Source organism: Aspergillus ambiguus (assembly GCF_047715705.1).
Source record: "Aspergillus ambiguus strain CBS 117.58 unplaced genomic scaffold BDV59scaffold_34, whole genome shotgun sequence".
Lineage (NCBI taxonomy): Eukaryota > Fungi > Ascomycota > Eurotiomycetes > Eurotiales > Aspergillaceae > Aspergillus > Aspergillus ambiguus.
Window position 1 is genome coordinate 194236 of NW_027395547.1, and position 21186 is coordinate 215421.

At 51.1% G+C, this 21186-nt stretch overlaps 6 protein-coding genes across 6 annotated transcripts; 4 read left to right on the forward strand and 2 right to left on the reverse strand.

Moving 5' to 3' along the window:
- Positions 1 to 99: 99 nt before the first annotated feature.
- BDV59DRAFT_185071 (putative C2H2 transcription factor) lies at positions 100 to 3958 on the reverse strand. The gene is made up of 6 exons (XM_073690785.1): positions 3615 to 3958; positions 3283 to 3496; positions 1696 to 3232; positions 1386 to 1646; positions 1192 to 1336; positions 100 to 1129 (listed from the first exon to the last, which is right to left on the reverse strand). Exons 1-6 carry the CDS (start codon positions 3643 to 3645, stop codon positions 219 to 221), a joined length of 3099 nt encoding a protein of 1032 aa, XP_073544983.1. The 5' UTR covers positions 3646 to 3958; the 3' UTR covers positions 100 to 218.
- A 325-nt stretch (positions 3959 to 4283) lies between these two features.
- On the forward strand, positions 4284 to 6421 carry irs4. Its single transcript, XM_073690786.1, has one exon. The coding sequence runs from the start codon at positions 4438 to 4440 to the stop codon at positions 6115 to 6117; it is 1680 nt and encodes a 559-aa protein (XP_073544984.1). The 5' UTR covers positions 4284 to 4437; the 3' UTR covers positions 6118 to 6421.
- A 979-nt stretch (positions 6422 to 7400) lies between these two features.
- BDV59DRAFT_185075 (uncharacterized protein) lies at positions 7401 to 11107 on the forward strand. Its single transcript, XM_073690787.1, has 11 exons — positions 7401 to 7961; positions 8054 to 8099; positions 8255 to 8402; positions 8453 to 8663; positions 8719 to 9295; positions 9347 to 9385; positions 9452 to 9520; positions 9578 to 9837; positions 9898 to 10556; positions 10627 to 10994; positions 11084 to 11107. Exons 1-10 carry the CDS (start codon positions 7828 to 7830, stop codon positions 10668 to 10670), a joined length of 2187 nt encoding a protein of 728 aa, XP_073544985.1. The 5' UTR covers positions 7401 to 7827; the 3' UTR covers positions 10671 to 10994; positions 11084 to 11107.
- BDV59DRAFT_185078 (uncharacterized protein) lies at positions 11030 to 14272 on the reverse strand. The gene is made up of 5 exons (XM_073690788.1): positions 14034 to 14272; positions 11986 to 13938; positions 11849 to 11928; positions 11644 to 11793; positions 11030 to 11514 (listed from the first exon to the last, which is right to left on the reverse strand). Exons 1-5 carry the CDS (start codon positions 14151 to 14153, stop codon positions 11259 to 11261), a joined length of 2559 nt encoding a protein of 852 aa, XP_073544986.1. The 5' UTR covers positions 14154 to 14272; the 3' UTR covers positions 11030 to 11258.
- A 204-nt stretch (positions 14273 to 14476) lies between these two features.
- On the forward strand, positions 14477 to 17226 carry spb1 (rRNA methyltransferase spb1). The gene is made up of 4 exons (XM_073690789.1): positions 14477 to 14591; positions 14654 to 14803; positions 14855 to 16529; positions 16587 to 17226. Exons 1-4 carry the CDS (start codon positions 14574 to 14576, stop codon positions 17141 to 17143), a joined length of 2400 nt encoding a protein of 799 aa, XP_073544987.1. The 5' UTR covers positions 14477 to 14573; the 3' UTR covers positions 17144 to 17226.
- Positions 17227 to 18405: 1179 nt separating this feature from the next.
- On the forward strand, positions 18406 to 20241 carry BDV59DRAFT_195159 (major facilitator superfamily domain-containing protein; the record flags this gene model as incomplete). The annotated part of the gene is made up of 7 exons (XM_073692505.1): positions 18406 to 18429; positions 18490 to 18623; positions 18786 to 19137; positions 19206 to 19507; positions 19559 to 19643; positions 19693 to 20027; positions 20094 to 20241. 7 exons carry the CDS (start codon positions 18406 to 18408, stop codon positions 20239 to 20241), a joined length of 1380 nt encoding a protein of 459 aa, XP_073544988.1.
- Positions 20242 to 21186: the final 945 nt, after the last annotated feature.

Here is a 21186-nt window from a genome sequence, read left to right on the forward strand (position 1 = left end):
CTGCATTAGGCACTCCAACTGATAAGATAGGAGGGAGCCATGTGACATGACATCAGCCAGCCCGGCTACAGAGTATGCTAGAAGAATGAGACCAACGCCGCCTTCTTAAGAGTATTATTATACAAGAGATACATCTATTCACATGGAACTACGTAAATCCTCTCAAGCAGCAGAAAGCCCGAGTCCGAGTACACAGTCGACGTGATCCTGGAGTTCCGTCACTGTTGGGACGATAACTCGACAAGCTCTGTTAGAATCCCGGCAAGTCTTCTCGAGATACCCCACGAACTGAGATTAACAAGCGTCTCACAGCCCATTTTGAGGATCCTCTCTGGCCCATAAGGCCCGCAAATATCCCCGACGCCAGTAACTTTCCCCACCATCCGGTGTCCTTCACGCACAAACATCTGAACCAACTGGTCATCACAGGGGATATCCAGTTGGATAGTAGCGGGTGCTTTCGGCCCATGTATGGCGGCGCTCGCGTCTGGGAATACCTCAGCATTACACAGACCGTAGGCCCAGAGCGTAAGAGTGGCAAGAAAAACGGCTACAGGCTCGTGGAATGTGTTGGCCACATATCGGCGCACATGCCATAAGGTGTTTCCGGAGTGCAATATTGCCAAACGAGCTTTGTACTGGTCGTTCTTCATCCAACGCAGTATATAATGCCATTCAATCGTCTCGTATCGGTCATCCCAGTGGATTCTATTCGTCGCCAGCGACGTAGCCAATGTGCGAATCTCACGGAATGGGGAAAGTAAGATAAGTCGGGCTTCATGCAGGTGTAAGACAGGGGGATGCTCGAGACCGGCTGCTTTGGCGATCGTGCTGTTTGCTGACCAATGCAGAATATCTAAGCAATCGCATGCGCTGTTACGCCACTTTGAGTAGGAGGGGATTCCCGGTAACCATACAGATCCAGACGGGATCGCAGATTCACGAGATAGCTTTTTGGCCGTCGGATTCCAAAACGACAATGGACGACGAAAGTAATCACCCACTTCCCACATTCGACGATACAGCGCATGGATGATTAAAACCTGGCTGAATTCTCCAGCTCCAGGCACAAGATTCTTTTCGATATACATCGTAACAGTTGCATCATATAGGGACTGGTTCTCCTTTGCTGTGACGATCTTGTCAGCTTGAAATGAGAAAAGACAGGTAGGATATCTACGGCTTACATACCTGGTGTCTCATCGAACAGCTGCTTCCATGCCGCAGCTGATTTAGCTTCCCAAAGAGCTTCGTGGGCAGGGAGGGTGGCTTGGCCGTCATCTAGGCAAAGAAATGGCCGACTATCGAAATGATATGCTAGCGTTGAATCCACAAGCTAGTGAACTCATTAGTAGGATGACCGGAGCTTGGGGAGAATGCCGTACCCAGACTAGATACCCTGTTCGTCTTTTTATTTCGTCTTCAATCCAGAGTGTCCATTGTCGCTCCAGCGATGTTTCGCACGACAGCGTACTATCCGATGGACCCAAGAGTCTTTCTCCCATCGTAAAGTTCACCAAGTCCCCGAAGCTACTGAAGGCAGAAACACCACATCGCTCGCTGCTTCCATGGAACAGCCCGATACAATTAAGAAGGACTGCCTGAAGAAGCCAGAGCGGTGTTCGGTCCAGTCGATATTTTTCCTTCTAAATGATTTGTCAGTCGAGGATCCAGCCAACTTCGGATCATCTTTACCTCGACATTGATGGCCCGTCGAAGGAGCTCGTGAAATGCCTGAGCATATTTATTCTGTTCATTTAACCCAGCATATTGACAGCCTATCGCCGACACTGCCAAGGTCACTAACCAATGGCAGGTGTTGGGGTTGAAGGTCGGACGGTGGAGGATGGGATAGACTGGCTGGAAACAGATGAAGAATTTCGCGACAAAGACCGACAACGTCCTCGCAGTTGGAAAAGTCGCAGACTCAAATTTCGAGTAGAAGGAGTTCTCGGCACAGCACAAACGACGAAAGCACTGGTATATATTATCGTATGTTCCTCTTTCTACCCTGAAGGAGCCAGCAGTTTCCTTCTCAAGCTCCGCATCTGTAGCTGGCTCTTCGATCATGGGGAATAAGAAGCGTGGGTCTGCGTCTTCTTTCTGTATACGCAAAAGAGGACTGTCAGACTTCCTAGTACTACTTCCCGAAAGTGTTGCTTTCCGCTGATATTTTGAAAACCGTGCGCTAGGGATGTGCTCATTATCTGCAGAGCGCTTGTTGTTATGGTTGGCCTCTGGGGTCGGAAATGTTTGATCGATGCTGCGGGAAGAAGAAACGCCATTCGTGCCTGAGTATCCGCGTTGGATCCGAGCGATATCCTCACTGATGGAATGATTGAAGACAGGGCTGAATAGCGTGGTCGGGCCCAAAGAACTGGGAGAAGACTCTGCTGGGAATGGCTGCGACGGGAAGCCGGATGAGACGGAGGCATCATTAATTGTGCCGAGCAACAAGTCGTTATTGGGGAGCCAGTTGATTGTGGAGAGTGCTGCATGATCAAGGAAAGTCTGAGAAAATGGGAGTTGGGATTGTCGATTGTTCGTTGCTGTGGCGTTGGTATCCGCTTCCTGGTTCGCTGCTTCTAGGTGTTTCCGTAGTTCAAGGCTAGGGTCAGAATCCTGGTCGTTGGAGAAAGTGCCCCGAACATTCGAAGTAGATGCTCGAGGGTATGATGGAATGGCATTCGTTTCTTCGTATGAATGCAGGGGCAGTCTAGTAGGGTCAGAGGGTGTGGCGACTTTGAGATCCTGATGGGCTCCTTGGTGTTCTTTTCCAGATAATTCGCTATACCCCTGGGGATTAGTCCCAGATGAGGATCTGGCAGAGACATTGGAGGCGTTTAGACTGGGCAATTGAACCTGGAATTGGCCGATTTCGTAACCGGGCACCTGGGGCGGCGGTTGGACGACACTCCCATCACCATCGGGGGCTGAAGGAGAAGGATCCCGTCGAGAGAGTTGCTCATCGTGCGCATCGTTTCTAGTCGAGAATGAAATCTGAGATGTATCTTTCCGCCCTTTGGCTTTAGAGCGTCGCTCTGTGGGGTACTGGCATTCCAACGACCGACTCTCACACCGAGCGCATGGAGCTCCTCCACTGCATCGCACACGCGCGACTGCGCATTTGAAACATGCTCGAAACGTCTTGACCGTTATCCTATGCGTGCGGTCTTTACCACCATCCGAGCCCACGGTATGATGGCTTAACTCGTGGCGATGGAGGGTGTCGCTAGCCAACACGGTCAGTCGTCGGAGTTGGGGCAGGCGAGATATACATACGTCCTGGAAAAATGACGACCACACTGTGTACACTCGAACGGTTTCTCCTTGGTATGGCTCCGGAAGTGACGCTTCAGGTGCTCGGGCCTTCTGAAAGTACTCTGACAGACTGAACACGTGGTTTGACCGGAGGACAGACTGGGTTGGAATCCACGATCCTCACCCGGACTGTCGATCTTGGGTGCACCGTCAGCTTCAAGGGGGTTTACAGCCTCTAATCCTCACGCAGTTAGACATTGATCTATGAACTCTTCTCATGTTCCCCGAGAGAAAAGAGGAAGGGTCCACCGTTGGACTGACGATAGGAAAGCGGGGCGGATGGTTAATCTTACCTGGGCCAGCGTCGCTCGTTTCCAGCGCCATGGTGTCTCATGGAGGGATTTCCTGGACACAACGCGCCATGGAATTTCAGCATCGCAGCTAGCAGTGGGGACCAGCGGTCGAGAGGATTGGGAAGAGAGGTCCAAGCATGATCAAGAGTGAGACGAGCTGGTCATGATGGGGATTCAATGGGGTCGAACAGGCGAGGAAGTGGAAAGAACTTCGAGGGTCGATCTAAATTTTCTCTGGCGCTGCTTGTCCAAGTGGCCCTGGGGTAAAGGGCTTAGTTCGCCGTACCAAGCAGGAACCCGAAGCGGGGAATACACGAGGTTCTGGAGGAGACGAAGAAGTGGACTGATGTGATGATTGGAAGGCAGACCGGGAGAATTCCCCGCATAAGTTCGGTTAAATGATCGGGTAGTTGCAAATATTATCCTTATACAGTCTGCCATTATTATTTACAAATAACATCCATAGTATTTTTTTTTTGTTCCTCACTACGTATATCATCCCTAGATAATTTATTATAATTCTATCACTAGGTGCCAAATGCTGCATTATCACTCCTACGGTCTTGATCCTCATGCTGAATAAGACAACAGCGGCAAATGACGTTAACCCAATTCTCCTTAGCGTCCCGCAACTGCAATCCGCCTGCGTGTTTTCTTCTCCCCACGGCCCGAGCTGTTAGTTACTGACGAACCATGGCATGATCATCTCGTTCGCTCAGATCGTCATTATACTCGCCAAGTCTAGCACGAGGCTGACCTACGACGCGGTTTCTCTTCCTTATACGCAGTAGATTGCGTTCGACATCCTAGGCGGGTCCTATGAATGGCGAGCCCAACACCCGCCCTGAGCCAGCGGGTAGCTCCCCATTCGTCAGGCAATCATGTAGCCGTCAAAGGCGCTGCCACGGCCTTCCATGCTCACACCCCGAAACCCGCCGTGTTATCAGATTCACGGGGAGTTCATGGAGTTCGGCGAGATGTCGACGTTAATCACGATGACCAGAAGCTGGCGCCGTCGGCTGACCCCGATGTTCTCCCGGAAGTCGGCTCTGTCAAGGATAAGATAGGCATATTCGCAAAGCATTCTGAACCATCCACTGTTTCGACATTATCGGAAACCGCAGGCCGGAAAAAAGCAACAGCCAGCTCACCCCATCCCTCCGAGCGAGGTGTGGCGGCACGACTGCCAGGGGGAAAGCCTCCCGTTCCCAGTCGCAAACCAACTGCATTCATAACCAACAGCACCAATCGGGATAAAAGCGATCTGAAACCTAAATCTCAGCCTGGGAGGCCATCTGCACTGCTAGACGTTCCAGAACGCCGGGATACTGAGACCTCTTCTATTAAATCACATGATGGGCTCTCAAACGAAGGCAAGAACGCGTCTCTCGACAACGAACATATCCAACGGAAACCGACAGCTACAACCCCAAGCCCTTCGCAGCTGGCTGCGACTAAACCTCGTCCTGTGCTTCCAACATCTCGAACGGGTGCAACACCCCCTAAAGTGTCAACATCAGTTCCTGTGGAACCCCATACTGAAGACATCAAGCGGATCGACAATGTCTCGTCACCGAGTCCCCGCGCCCCCAATGCATCCGCCACCCTTCCCATGCTCACCAAGGGACAGAGTCCGGCACTGCCCCCACGGTCTAGCAACACGCCTATGGCCCCAAGAGACCCAAGAAGTCACCGGGGGATGCTAAATGAGACCAGGACTCCCTCGCGGACTTCAAGCCCGAGCTCGTCGTCCCTTTACGGGCGGGCACAAAATAATAGTAACTCCAGCTTAGTCAATGACTACGCAAGCATGGAAGAAGAGGCTCTGTCGGATGCAATCGTGGCATCATCGTTGGCGTCCTCGCGGGCCTCCTCCGCAAGAAAATCCCCTCCACCCCCTCCACCCCAGAGGCGGGCTGGAAACCGCTCCGCCTTGCATCCCCAAACGGGCGTCAAAGACCCGCCTTCCAGCCCTCTAAAACATACGCTGCGTGGCCCAATCAAAATCCAGGAAGAAATCAGGCAAGATCATCGACACCACCGATTGCTCCCGCATAAGCATCCGCACAAGCACCACGAGGGGGATCGGAAAAGATGGCGTGCTGAGATTTCGGAGAAGGCGCGCAAACGGTACGAAGGGGTTTGGGCTGCGAACAAAGGCTTACATGTACCCACCGCCGCTCAAGTTGAGCGGTATCTGTCTGCACAGGGAAGGCCACCGATTCGGTACCCACCGAAAGCGGCGGAGATGGTTGCAAAGGTGGTGGTCCGTGACATCTGGACCAGAAGTCGTCTGCCGCTCCATGTTTTAGAACAGGTCTGGGACCTCGTCGATGAGCAGAAGATAGGGCTTCTGACCCGGGAGGAGTTCGTCGTCGGTATGTGGTTGATCGACCAACAGCTCAGGGGACACAAGCTCCCTTTTCAGATTCCCAAGAGCGTCTGGGGCAGTGTGAAGCGGGTATCGGGCATCAGCTTGACCGACATTACTTTCTCCTCTTGAGTGCATTTCCCCGGGGTCTGCATTCTGATCCTTCTTGGAAATCGTGTCGTCGTGGATCATTTTTAATGCAGGGCGGTTCCTAATGCATGGATGGGGCGAAAGGGGCATTCTCAGAAGCGCGATGGGATGGGTAAGACAAAATAATGGGTGAGCAACCAATCATGAGTATACGAATGTCCATACAAGTTGTACATACACATACTAGGTAATGGGGAGGAATGGCAAGTGAAGAAATCAATTTTTTCGTTCGCACTCTGTACTTGAGATAGTGAACTAAGATCCTTGCAATGATGGATGATGCCCCATGTATCATATGTATGAATGTAAACTAGCACTCACCTGCGATGGATCCTCCAAGCCAAACTCTAACGGCTGACGTTTTGGCGATTCATTTGATCAGATCTTGATCTGAGGCCCACCTATCCCTGGCGCAGCTGCACTAGATGATGATTCATGACAATCATCCTCTCATTCCATATGGCTGAGAGGCCGAGAGGTTTGAGGCGGCCGTTGCTGGTTGCATAGAAGTTATGCGCGTGCCCCGATTCGCCTGGCCCCCAACTCTGTTTCAAACCGTTGCCTAATTTCTTCCCCCTTTTGCGCATCGTCCTCGCAGGTTGCCTTTGGAAGGCCCTAGGTGAGAGTTGAGGAAGATAGAGGGAGAAAGATGAGTTTACCCAGGGAGGGAGTTGGAGGTATCATACGCACGACTATGATGCCATCGACAGAGGCGTACGGATCAACCCTTACCTGACCGTCAGCCCTCTGCTGAGATGGATTCCGGGATCGACGACGGAGGATGGGGAATGATAACATGACAGACCAGCGGACGAGCGTATTCTTGACCGCCGAGGCGACTCCTCTGGTGTATACCCCGTACTTCTGTCGAGGACCAATGCACATAATAAACAAACAGACAGGACCGTTCTGCCGGGTCCCCACGTGACCCTGCGGGATTTCAGGTCGACGAACCTGAAGTTCAATCCACCCGAATCAAGTACACAGGAAACAGCATCCAGCAGCACGACTCCGGGACATTATACGATTACATGGCGGATGCACGCCGGATCTTGCGCACATCCAGCCCCTCCTACCCAAAAAGTCCGTCGCGAACTGAAGATCTTCATCGTTCTTATCCGTCCGGTGGCTCCAGGGGACCCAGCATGCTTTTTGACTAATCATCGCCAATCGGACGCCACTGTGCTTGTCTGAGAGAGAAAGCAAACCCCGACCGCTGTCCGTTCGGGATTTGATCCGCGCCCTCAGGATGGATTAGCTCCCCCAGCTTTTCGACGCTGGTATATCAGACCACGCCTTCGGGTCTCCATTAATACCACTTTTGCGCTCCTCAGAAGGCAAATCCCGTTTTGTTGCTTGTTCCCCCAGGGGACCTTGTTCCTTGTATGCGGCCGGTTCGAACTTCCCTCGTCTACCTAAGCTTCTTTTTTCTTGAACTTTTTTTATTTGATATTTTTCTAAACGGATTTTTTTATTTTTTTTCGCCTCCCCACCCCCCAGTAGTAATGCCCAGGTAAACCCCGAAAATTCTCCTTGACGTCGGTGGATGACGGAGGACACTACTATCACTACGCATACTTTCCTTTTGGTCTTGCGGCGGCCCTGGGGATTCAATCTAGCCGAGAGACATCTTGGTTCGTCCTTCTACTGTCACTGAACCCACTACCGGTCTCTTTCCCCCCTCAACCCGCCATGGGATTTGAGGACTTCCACCAACCCCATCATCCCGATGGCATTACAGCAGTTACACAGCCTAGGACCTCCAGGCCCACTGTGGTTCGGAAGAAATTTGCAAAACCGCCGGTCAAAGTAGCCTGTTTGTCTTGGTAAGGAGCTCCGAGTGTCTTGTTCCCTGGCGGGTGATATCATTGTCGAAACCACCGCTACTATATCCCAGACTGACAGGGAGTGTGGACAGTCGTGCATCGAGGACTCGCTGTGACGGTCAAGACCCTTGCTCCAATGTAGGTATTCCTTCGTCTCCTTCACTATCAACCCTCTACTTCTCCTGTCGCCTATGCCTCCTAATAGAACGTCCCGTCCCTACTGTACTCCCCAATATTACCTCGTTCAATCCATAAGCCGGACTGATGCTAAATACTCTGGAACCCGGCGAAAGTGTCTCAGCAAGAAGAAGAACTGCTCTTACTTGCCTAGTAAACGGGGTGGCCCAAGGAAGAAGAAGAAAGCTTCTCCGGCAGAATTAATTGTCCCTCAAGATGCGGAGCCACCGACAATCACCTCGGCCACCGGGGGCTTCGAAGACTGTATGTGACTTCAATCTATCTCGAGAGGGTCCATTTCTAACCTCGCGGAGCTTCGGGCATGTTTGGCCAAATCGATGTCCTATCTATCCCCGGCGCCGGCCTAAGAAGTCTAGACTTCTCGTCCGATGTTCACACCATGTTTGCGGATCTATTTGTGCCGAGTAATGGCGCCCATAACGCGGTTCAGATGGAACCAACGCCTTCACCGTCGACCACGCCATGTCAATCGTTAGTCCGGACATACGGTACGGAACAAGACATGTAGGTTCTGTCCCATCATGGCCGAGATTGTCGCCCTCCGGTCTAACCTGTCCAGACTGAATGCCTATTACGACTTCATCCATCATTACTTCCCCATCCTCCCACCTCGAGTATCCCCAGCATCGCCAGATCGACCTTTGGACGGTGCTGGTTCCTTCTCGGACTCCCCCACGGATGAGCCAGTCCTGCTCTACCGTCCTCGCTCTCCACTCAGTCTTGCATTATCCGCCATCTTAGCCCTTATACCGCATCCGAATGATCCAGAATCGTCGTTGCCGCTTTCCGTCGTGCGACGCCGGACGTACGCGCAGACCTTTGCCCAGATGGCCAATTCCGCCATCGAGTCCGATTGCGAGCTCCAGGCATCGTCCACGGACCCCTCACATGCGCTCTCGACCGAGCGTCCTCTGATCGATCGACAGCCATTTCATGCCCGTACTCCAGTGGAGCTGGAAAGCATCCTTGCTTTACTAGTCCTTTCCATATACGAGTACAACCAGCGAGGGAATCTCCTGAAGATGCGATACCGTGCGGGGCAAGCACTCGCAATCGCATTGGATATGTCGCTGCATGCTCTCGGTGAAGAGTACGACGATTTTGCAGAGGCCCGAAGGCGAGCCTGGTGGATGACGGTAATTATACCTTTCTCAATCGTCGTGACCACCTCTGATTGTCCTCCATAGTACTATTGCGTTCTCCAGGGTTCGATTGTTAGCACTACGGTTAGTCCTTCCCTACAAAACTATGGAATTGTCTTCTGAGTACTTGGCTAACGCTTCGTCTAACAGCCGCTTTCTATAGTAGCGAATGATCCCCAGTTCGTCACGCCATACCCGCGTTTTTCTGCAGATCCCGACGTAGGCGCCCTTGAAAACACTCCATAACAAGAACAACTTTTCTGACTCGCACCGCAGGGATGGGCTGTATTGATGCAAGCCCAACAAGTCTTAGTCTCGGCGACCCAGTTCATCATCGACTTGAACAAATGCATTGCGACCCGGACCAACTTCCACTACATCTACGAGCGCATGCAGCAGCTGGACGTCTGGGCTAGCTCTGCGTTAGCGCAATCGAATCTCCTCCCAGTCATCCCCCAAGCCGTGAACTGCGGCGACGACATGGAATACATCACGTCGCAAAGCATCCGTGCAATCTCTCGAATAAAACTGTCCAGGTACGCGAGGGGTTTTCCCCCAAAGAGACATCTGCCACCAGTAACTAATTCCTCATCCAGTGCACAAATCAAAACACACCGTTTCCGCGCCTTCTCCGACATCCCCATCTTCATCAAGAAACATTGCGATCTGACCGCCGCCAACGCCATCGCCAACGACCAGGCCAAGAACTCCAGCAAGGCCCAAGCCGGCATCACCAACATCCAATGCGGATGCGGCGGCCTCGAGCCCTTCCAGCAGCAGCAGCCGTCGTGCGAATTCACCCCGTCCTCTACATCCGCCTCCTCCACCTCGTCAGAGTACCAGTCCATGTCCCAATACTCATTCACCGGCGGCTTCCCCTACTCCAGCCAGCACTCCGCGAAGGTCTGTCTCCGCGCGTCGCTTCTCATCTCCCGCATGTTCGCCAGCCTGCCCCTGCCGCAGCCGATTTACGACGCGAACAAGACCCAACAAGGCCTCCAACTGCTCCAGCACCCAATACAGCTACCGCGCACCATGCCCTCCTTTGCATGCTGCCTCATGCAGGGCAGTTACGCCATGCTGATGATCTACTACAAGGCCCGCGTTGAAAAGCAAATGTCTCCCGACGCCGGGAACAAGGACGCCAACGACCCGTCCTCGCGACTCATCGAGGAACTGCGACAGGGGCTGGAGCGGATTATCGCCACGGTGTCGAACTACGCCATCGCCTTCGAAGCGTTGGACGGAATGAGAGGTGCGCGCCTGTTCATTATTTCCCGTTTTGTATTATCCGTGCTGCAGGAAATTTACTGACAAGGTCGCAGACGAGATTGAAGGTGCATACCACACAGCGTTTCCTGATGCTTAGAAGTGCGTGCGTCTCGGGATTATTAATTGCGGTTCCCCAATCTACTTCTCTCTTCTCCTTGCAGTTCTTTCGTATATCTCTACTCGGTATTAAGCAAGAGCGCTGGAAGCGCATGTTTCACGGAGTCTGTTAAAAGCCAGTTGAGATCCAGTATATGCTTGGGCGGGTTCTCTAGCCATTCTGTCTTATTCTCGGTTCTAGTAAGCTACTTAGCGATGGGCGGCTCGATTGTTTCTCTTTGCAATCTATGACGAATTGTTTCCAAGATTCTCCGCGTAAACAACTGTCGATGTTGGCACGATTTTTGCGTTAATGCGAGGGACCGTAGGTTATTCTATCCCAGTCATCAATAGGGAGGGTTTTTTGGTATATCTCCGGAACTAGTATTTAATCTAACAGCCTTTTAATGCCAGGACATAGCATCACATAAATCCAGACCAGTAAACCGGCGTGTGCATCATCTGGACGAGAACAAAAATAATGGTCAAATGCTGTTCGCGGCAGACGCTCTAATCTTGAACAATGAAACATATCTCTGTAGAAGCACAACACCGACGGCTCATTTCTACGCAAGGATTGGAAACCCAACTAAAGTTTCGACCGTATCCCCTCCAGGCGGAACTTGACATCTTTAAGGACCTTGCTGGTCGGCTTCCAATTGTCGAATTGACGTAATAGCTCCATGGTTTCGTCGTATAACTCTCGCCTGACGTATTCCTCTTCGAGAAGGCCTCGCATCGCGAATGGTAGAATATAGGGATTTACTGGAGAAGGGAGCGCTCGTCTGATGTTAACTGGGGCGCTGGGAACGTTAGACGTTTCTAGCGCGAACTCGATCGCTAGCCTGGAAGGTCGTTAGAACTGTACGGCAGAACAAAGGATTATGGAGCACATGTTGGCCACGGCTCGCAGAATCCTGCCCGCTGATTTCGGTCGAAGGGTTCTCGATTCGGGTTTCTGACAATATACGTACCGGTAGACGGCCTCGTCATCATACAGACGAGAGTGGCCATCGCCTGTGTAAAGGCTGCCGGCTAGTGGAGAGCTCAACTCTCGGATTAGACCGTGGTCTGAGATACCCAGGTTACGGAGCTTGAGAGCAAACCCGACTAGGTGTGAGAGGCTGTCGATAGCTATCAGCCCTGAGGATGAGGTATAAGGGAGTTAATGTGACATACAAACTTGGGGCATGAACCCGGCCATCGACAAATACGGCGCGGTAAATATATGGGTGCGTAACAGGCGAGAACAAGGACGACTATGCCGCACGAACCGAAGTTAGCAAGCTTTGAGGAGCATGGGGAAGGATATGTACCTCCAAAGAAACCAACTGATCGTCGATGCTTCCGATGTAAGATATTCGGACTCCGAAATCAACAGATGTCTTCAGGGCTGCTTCGTAGTCCTTCGAGACTTGGCTGTAAGGAAGCGCGAATTCGAATAGTTCTCCGGCAGAGCCACTGATCCATCGAGATCGGTAGTCGTGGAACGGACCCAGGTTAACGCCAGCCATAGCACACACTCCAACACGTGTAGCATTCAGACATCCGAATGCGATCAATTTCGCAACCAACATGATTGCCACAGGCACTCCTTGACTGTGGCATGCGACGAGGATGAAATCCGCTTTTCTTATCTCTTCCATCCAATTGAGCAGGAGCTTCCAGAGCAGGTCCACTCGTTCAGCAATCCGACCCTCTCCCTCCAGGGCTATCTTTTCGATATCGCATTGGTATCCATGATCCTCCGTCCATTTCCGTATAGCGTCAGCGGCCATGTTGGAAAACCGGATAGATGTTCCGGTCGGCTGACCAAGAACACTGCGAATCAAAGGCGCAGGAAAATATCCATGGACCCCGATAGCCAATGCGCGTTTGATGTGCGGTGGATCCCGAATCATATATACATGCTTGTTGTTTGACTCCTTGTTGTAGTGAAGAAACCGGCCAATTGACTGGAGAAATGAAGGCTTCTCTTCGAGAGCAAATGTGTCTTTGAAAAGTGGAAGAACTTGGTTTGGCAATATCCTCTGCAGGTGCTTGGAAGCGGTGGTTTCAGGGGTAATGTTAGCAGTTTCTGTTGCAGGTGGGAGCTTGTCAGGCAATGCAGAGCTGCTCTTGGCCGATTTAAGCTTCACTGTCATTGCTTTCCCTGCCTCAACTTTGCGTTCAGTATCCGGCACGGGCTCTTCCTTCAGCTTCTTAGAAGATGGCTCCCCAGCTACGGAGACTTCAACCGTCTGCGCATTTTGGGCTTTCGCTTTGGACGGGTCCTGTGGCGGCTCTTTGAACCAGAATGACCAGCCAGAGGGTTTGGTACTTTTAGTAGGTGTTGTACTCTGATCGACAGCCTGGTGGTCACTCTGCTGGCGATTCTCAGCACTCACATCTTCTTCGACACGCTGATCTGATGAGGTCGTCGCGTCTGTCGCAGGTGCATGTTTATCCATTGTAGGTGTCCCAATCTTGGGTGGTTCAACACCCTTTCCAGATGGGGCACCGTACCACATTTGTAACCACGACCGTTTTTGTGAAGTCGGAGAAACTTCTGAGGTCTCTGGGATTCCGGTCTTCTTTGACGAGTCGTCTTGGCCAGCCTGATCGGGGGGTTCGTCTTCCGAAACTGTATTCTCGTTCGCTGATTCAATAGAGGTTTGTGGGACTGGCTCTTCGATAGCCTCTTTGGCCGGGCCGTCCTCTTTCGAATGCTGCGTCTCGCCGTGTGGCTCCGCGTTAGGGGGTTGCGGAGGCTCTGTTGTAGTAACCTTGTCAGATGCGGTCCAGGGATAGATCCACGCCAACCATCCGCTTGGCTGGGCTGTGGATGACGTTGACGGTACTTGTGGTAAAGAGTTGGTGTCGGTATCGGCGGTTTCTGGAGTAGGGTTTACTTGTTCTCCTTCTCGTTGCTGTTCTTGCTCGATATCATGACCTGTGGAATCGTCTGGTGCCTCTTTGGAGTCTGTATCTGACGCTGATCCATCAGGGGCTGGCTGATGGTCCACAGCTGAGGACGAAGAGGTACCGTCCGAGGCGATGTTGATTTTGGTAGTGGTAGCGTCCGCTGGAAGCGAGCGGCTCGACGCGCCCGCCTTCCTAGTGAGCTGCAGGGAAGGACTGCGCTGTTGTTTGGATAGTTGGGGGGTTGAAGAAGAGGTCAAGTCTGGTGCTGGTGCGCTTTTAGGGACCGAAATGCTCTCACGGGCAACCTCGGTAATAGGGGCCGCTTTCGATGATCTAGAGGCGGACCAGACGCCTGGGTACCAATTCTAGGAGGAAGTCGAATAATCAGCAACGTCGAGCCCAGCCATCATACAGTTTGCGAGTTATTCGTGCAAAGGAGTGGTAACTATTCAAGACTCACCACCGTCGCTGCTCGCTTCGCTGGGGCCGATCGGTCTATGCCAGCGGAGGGCGATCCAGCCCCATCATCGGCGCCTGACGGGCTGAGCTTCACGCTCTTGCGAGATCCCGAGGGCGCCATGGATATGGGAAGAAAGACATTACCAGAGGACGGAAAGACAGACTTGAAGAATTGTGGGATAACCTCTAATCCGCTAAGATCTGAAGGAGAGGAAGACAAGTGTTGAAGATGTACAGAGGTCAGCCACGCTGCACTGGCGGGCTTATCGATTGGACTCCCATGATATCACATCACATGTTCGTCACATGTCTCACCGCCTTTGTCACCCGTTGCGGCCTGGGGCATAAATGTGGCTGGTGCGGTGCACCGCCATGGGCAAAAAAAAAAGGGAAAGTCTGGGCGGATCCATGCGCCGATAACTTTTTTTCTTTCCCGCATACAATCGAATATCTCTTTTTCCACCAACACCCTCCGTCTCACCCACGCTCTTTTGTGCTTCCCGGGACTTGTCGAGCCTCCCTCGACCGTCCAGTCGTCAAAATGGCGATCCAGAAAAAGGTGCGCAATCCTGATCCTTCCTTCGCTTGCGCAGAATCTGCATACTGACCGACTGTATATAGCACGGAAAAGGGCGTTTGGATAAGTGGTATCGCCTTGCCAAAGAAAAGGGGTACAGAGCTCGTGCTGCCTTCAAGCTTATCCAGTTGAATAAGAAGTATGGGTTCTTGGAAAAGAGCAAAGTTCTGCTGGATCTTTGCGCCGCCCCCGGTGTAGGTTTTGCCGTTACCCCCACCGCGTCTCATCTTCTAACGGTGAAATAGTCGTGGTGTCAAGTAGCCGCAGAATGCATGCCAGCCCAGAGTATCATCGTCGGTGTTGACCTTGCCCCTATTAAACCTATTCCTCGAGTGATCTCCTTCCAAAGTGACATTACGACCGAAAAATGCCGCGCTACGATTAGACAACACCTGAAGACCTGGAAAGCGGATACGGTGCTTCACGATGGTGCCCCGAACGTTGGTACAGCGTGGGTCCAGGACGCGTTCTCGCAGGCGGAGCTGGTCTTGCAGTCAATGAAGTTGGCTACGGAGTTTTTGGTCGAGGGCGGAACCTTTGTCACCAAGGTTTTCCGCTCGAAGGACTACAACCCCTTGCTGTGGGTTTTCAAGCAGCTCTTCACTTCGGTAGAGGCTACCAAGCCGCCGTCTTCGAGAAATGTCTCTGCGGAAATCTTCGTTGTCTGCCGTGGCTTCAAGGCACCCAAGCATCTCGACCCGAAATTCCTTGATCCGAAGCACGTTTTTGCGGAATTGGCAGACCCTACTCCGAACAACGAGGCCCGCGTCTTCAACCCCGAGAAGAAGAAGCGCAAGAGAGAAGGTTACGAGGAGGGCGATTGGACCCAGTTCAAGGAGATCCCCGTCACGGAGTTCATCAACACCACCGACCCGATCGCCATCCTGGGCACATGCAACAAGCTAAGCTTCCAACAGCTCCCCGGCGGAGATATCGCTTTGGCTACGTTGGACCGTCTGGAGGAAACTACCCCCGAGATTCGCAAATGCTGTGAGGATTTGAAGGTCCTCGGTAAGAAAGAATTCCGCAATCTCCTTAGGTGGCGTCTGAAGGTTCGGGAGAAATTTGGCCTCGTGGTGAAGAAAGGCGGCCAGACTAAGAAAGATGAGCCCGAGGAGGTTGCTGAGATTGCTCCCATGGATGACGAATTGGCCATTCAGGAAGAGCTTTATCGGCTAAAGGAGAAGGAAAGCTCGCAAAAGAAGAAAGAGAGGAGAAAGGAAAACGAAAAGAAGCGCAAGGAGATTGTTCGGATGCAAATGCACATGACGACTCCCATGGATATCGGTATGGAACAGGGCCCCCTTGGAGGCGACTCCACATTCTCGCTCAAGCGCGTGGACAGAGAAGGTGCTAGAGAAGCGATTGCTTCCGGCAAGGAGGTTAATGTGGAGAGTGAAAGCGAGGAGTCTACTTCCGAGTCCGAAGATGAAGAGAGCGATGAGGAAGGCGATCGGTTGGAACGCGAGCTCGACAACTTGTATGAGCAATACCAGGATCGCAGAGAGGATCGCGATACAAAGTTGCGGGCTAAAAAAGCCAGGAAGGACTATGAAGCTGAAGAATGGGATGGATTTTCTGACTCTGGTAAGGAAAGTGGCGATTCAGATGACGAGGAGTCTACAACCACACCCTCCGCTCCAAAAGCCCCTCCCAAGGCAGAGGGCCTGTCCAACAATGCCGCTTTGTTCTTCGACCAAGACGTGTTCCAGGGGCTGGAAGATGTCGATGATGTCGAGGACGAAGAGGAAGAGGAAGAGGAACAGGATGATGCGAAAGATGATAGCGATACTGAAATGCCCAGTGTCCCGGCTCCTGCGGCAAAGAAGAGTGCAAAAGAACCCAAAGAAGAGGACGATGATTCTTGGGATGATGAGCCTGAGGAGCGGAAAGATCCGCTTAAAAAGAATGGCCAACTTGGTATGTTCAGTGACGTCCGTCAGTCGCTATCATCGAATGCTAACATCTCTCTACTAGATATTGATATCATCACTGCCGAAGCAATGGCCTTGGCTCAACAAATGGCTACCGGAGAGAAGAAGTCTCAGGATGTCGTTGATGATGGATTCAACCGGTACTCGTTCCGTGATATGGACGGCCTCCCAGACTGGTTCCTCGATGATGAAAACAAACATAGCAGAATGAATCGGCCAATCACCAAGCAGGCTTCTGAAGCAATCAAGGAGAAGCTGCGAGCCATCAATGCTCGACCCATCAAGAAGGTGATGGAGGCGAAGGGCCGCAAGAAGATGAAGGCGGCGCAGAGACTCGAGAAGTTGCGCAAGAAGTCGGCCTTGCTTGCAGACGACGAAACCATGAGTGAACGAGACAAGTCCCAGGCGATCTCGAGATTGATGAGCAGAGCGACTAAGAAGAAGCCCAAGCAGCAGGTGAAGCTGGTCGTCGCCAAGGGAAACAACAGGGGTATCTCTGGTCGTCCACGTGGGGTGAAGGGCAAGTACAAGATCGTGGATTCTCGTATGAAGAAAGATATTCGAGCCCAAAAGCGACTTGCGAAGAAGAAGAAAAATTAGTGGCATCTTCATACAAGAGGTTTAGCGGAATTCCGTCTGTGATTAATGTATATATATATACCAAGTTACCACATACGATACCTCCAATAGTTTTTCTGCTCCTCCATGCGCTGGTAGTGTGTGTTTTGTTATAATGAGAAAGAAGGGTACATAAGTTCATTCTACGAGCCGTGTCTTGGGTCTGACTAGCTTGCAACAGCATGCCATAGGGGGCGGTTAGTGAGGGTAGCCATGATGGCGTGCCGTATTGTCCTAGAACTCCAGCTCACAGATACGGCCAGAACATCTCGGCAGCAGACCAAGGAAATGTCACCGATGGGTCCATTAGTTGGATTCATTAATTCCACCCTTCTTAGTTCTCTTTTTGGACATGCATTGTACACTTGTCTTGAACTCATGTCATCCTCGGTCCGAAGGCCCTCGGATTTTGCATCCATTACTAAATTCGTACACAAGACAAACTGCAATTATTTGCTCTATATAGTGGCTCAATCTACACCCTAATACCTGAGCGTAAGGGTTCTATACCTGCCAGGTCCGGCATTAGTGTTGCAACGAAATGATATATGTTGATCCTTGTCTAGACCAGGCCCACGCCGGTACTGCGCCTGAACGGGGACTTGATCTCGAGAAGCCTATATGCAAAAAGTATAACTTGCTTAGCCGACCCTTGACTTGGAACTTGCAGCGCACAGAATGCGGGGGTGTAAATAGAAGGATGGCCAAGATGAGACCGTCGTTGACCTTCATTTGGCTTACCGGCTTGTAATAGGCTCTCCCCCACCATTGGCCTATACTCAAATCCAGAACTCTTCGAGCAGCGTTCAATTCTAGGTGATATACACGAGTGGTGTCGTTTTCATGATATGGGTCTACTTCATTAAATATTGCATTTTTTTAGGTTGAATGAACCCAAACAGCAATACACAGGCCGCTGCCAAGGTCTTATCAGCCGTTTAAGCAATTGCTATCTACATTCCAATTCGACTATCCCTATATACAAAGCCGTCTTCTTGATTCCTTTAAGCTCGAACCCGTCGGCTAGGCAGTGAGAGGTCCCCGCAATGCTCCCCGCGATGTCTGGGGTCCCCAGACATCTGCTGGATGTCTTTAGCAATAGATGCATGAGGTAACTGAGAAGCGAGTGCCCAGGCGCTACTTTTGCCACACATCTGTATAAATATTCAGCATGGTCATGTCCGTGGCGTTGAGGTTCCGTACATATATTAGCCCTATCAGGAGATATTTACAATAAGAGCAAAATGGGTACTCAGACGGTCGAGGAAGTCTCTTCCATTTCAGAAGGAATGGAAAGTGCTGAAAAAGAGTCTAGTCCTGGGCTACAGTCTTCCAGTTCCTCAATTGAATACGATGAAGCAACCGTTAAACAGATCAAATGGAAAGTCGACGCAAGACTCTGCGTGGTGGTCGCAATTATGTACACCGTCTGCCAAATAGACCGGACGAACTTGGCGAATGCGTAAGTCCTCCAAGATATAACATCAAACCACACCCCAAGGCTGTCGACTGGCTAACTACCTATTGTGCAGCGTTGTTGCCGGCATGGGAAATGATATTGATCTCACTGGAAATCATTATGTACGTCCAAGTGGATCCAATTCCAGATTCAGCTGAAAATGAGACTTACGACCTTGGATTTACATCAGTCTACCATGGTCGTCACATTCTTCCCTTTCTATACGCTGTTCCAGCCCCCCATGACTGTGATAGCGCGGAAGGTCGGGCCGCGGATGTTCCTTGGAGGTCTTACTGTTGCCTGGGGACTGGTGATGGTTGGATTCGGGCTGATAAACGACTGGAAAGCACTTGTTGGGCTCCGCTGCGCATTGGGTCTATTGGAGGCGGGATTTTTCCCCAGCTGCGTTTTTCTTATTGGAACTTGGTATGTTCGACATGAGACGGCCAAGCGTCTAGCTCTCTTCTACCTCCTTGGGAGTGCACTCAGCGGATTTGGAGGAATTCTTGCATATGGAGTAAGTACCAGGTTCTAAGCATCTCGCCCATCATTCCATGGACGATCTGAGATGTTAACAAACCTTAGTTGCAACAAATGGACGGTGTGGATGGCAAAGCGGGCTGGAGGTGGATCTTCATCATGGAAGGAATCCTCACCGTTCTCGTCGGACTTATCGGGTTCATTTTTATCGTCGATTTCCCCGAGGATGCTAGACGTACGCGATGGTTTCTGACTGACCGCGAAATTGACATCATGATCGACAGGGTTGAGAAAGATCGTGGAGATGCCCATGTCACTCCGTTCAAGTTAAATGACTATCTCAAGAATGTTTATGATTGGAAAGGATGGCTGTTCACCCTGAATTTTGCAATGACGGCGGTAGTAATGTGAGTTCCTTTCTCAGGCAGCAGTTATCGCACGTACTTACGGATATACAGCTATGCCGTGGCCTACTTCCTGCCGATCGTCCTAAGAGAAGGCCTCGGTTTCTCCGTAGCCATGTCTCAGACGCTTACAGCTCCTGTAAGCTGACATGCCTCCGTTTTTATCGTCGGCGACTAATAATATCAAGTGCTACATCTTCGGTGCTATCCTCGGATTTGCGGAGAGCTGGCTCTCCGATAAGTATAAATCCCGAGGGCCCATCATCATATTTAATTCTCTCCTAGAGATAGTTGGTGTCGCTGTGTTGGGCTTCGCTGAGAGCAATTCAGTGCGGTTCTTTGGTGCCTTTATACTCGTTGGAAGTTGCACGGCCAACCTCCCAGCTTCTTTGACCTACCAATCCAATAACATCACTGGTCAGTGGCGAAGGGCATTTGGTTCTGCTCTCATCGTAGGAGCAGGAGGTGTCGGTGGTGTCATTGGGAGCCTAGTTTTCCGGAACCAAGATAAACCACACTATCGGTCAGTATACTACTTGATATTTTTCTGGCATGGGAGTAATTAGAATTGACTAACAGTCATCGTCAGGCCTGGGCTCTGTACGTGTTTGATTGCAGCTGGCCTGACCATAGTGTCCGTCTGCATTACAACCATCTCAATGGCACGGAAAAATGTGCGACAGAGACAGAATGAGCTTGCAATTGAGGGAACACCAGGGTTCAGGTATACCCTGTAAATGGGCGTGGGAGTTCGTGTCATTCCTGGTCCAGCTCCTCGATCAAGCTGTTAGAGATGAACTAGGTTACAATGAGATGGCGTAAAAAAACATTGCGTATTTCTATATACTGCACTCTTCTTACAATGGTGCCATATTAACACACCCGGGGGATCCTCATATCTTGCGCTGTTAGTAGGCCCTCTCTACCCACCAAATTTCGGACCCCGATTGAAAGATATATCAAGTCGCAAAGACCGAGACTGTTCGATTGACAACTTTGAGAGGCAGAACTTGTAAGAGGGGAAAATTGGTATCAACATGCTCACGTCACGTGGATCCAACCTCGCTTTCTCGTCATGCTGGTAACTAAAGTCATCTAGACTGAGCTTTCTACAGCGAATAGATGTGAATTAGCAGTGCATAAGTCATTATATTACGTACTGCAGAGTATATTATTGGGAAATAAACAGAAGATAACCCGGCTGCCTTTGGCTCTGAACTATAATGTCAAATAACGCCCCCATTCCCGACTACAAAATACCCAAACTACGCCATCTCATCGCTTCCTTGTTATGATCGAGCTTGTCTAAGAAATCCCCTACAGCTAAAACTGCGCAGGTGGCGAGTTTCAATGACAATGGGCGGCCCGGTATTTTCTTGCGGTCTAGAAAAACTTGAGTAGACCTTGAAATGTCGAAAGTTAAGTACCGGGAAGTTGATGCTATGACCAAGCGGCTTCGCCGAAGATATAAGTTTCCATGGTTCAAAGAACCTTCAATACGTATTGGATCCAATTAAAGGGACTCTATTGTTTCCTGCACATGTGGATCAGGGGTCACCTGAGGAATACAGGGCAAAACATTATACTCCTGGCGAGAGTAGTAAGAAACTTCACGTGGCTTCGAGACGCTGTCAGCTATTGATTTGATAGATACATACATGACGGATTACTACACTTCCTGT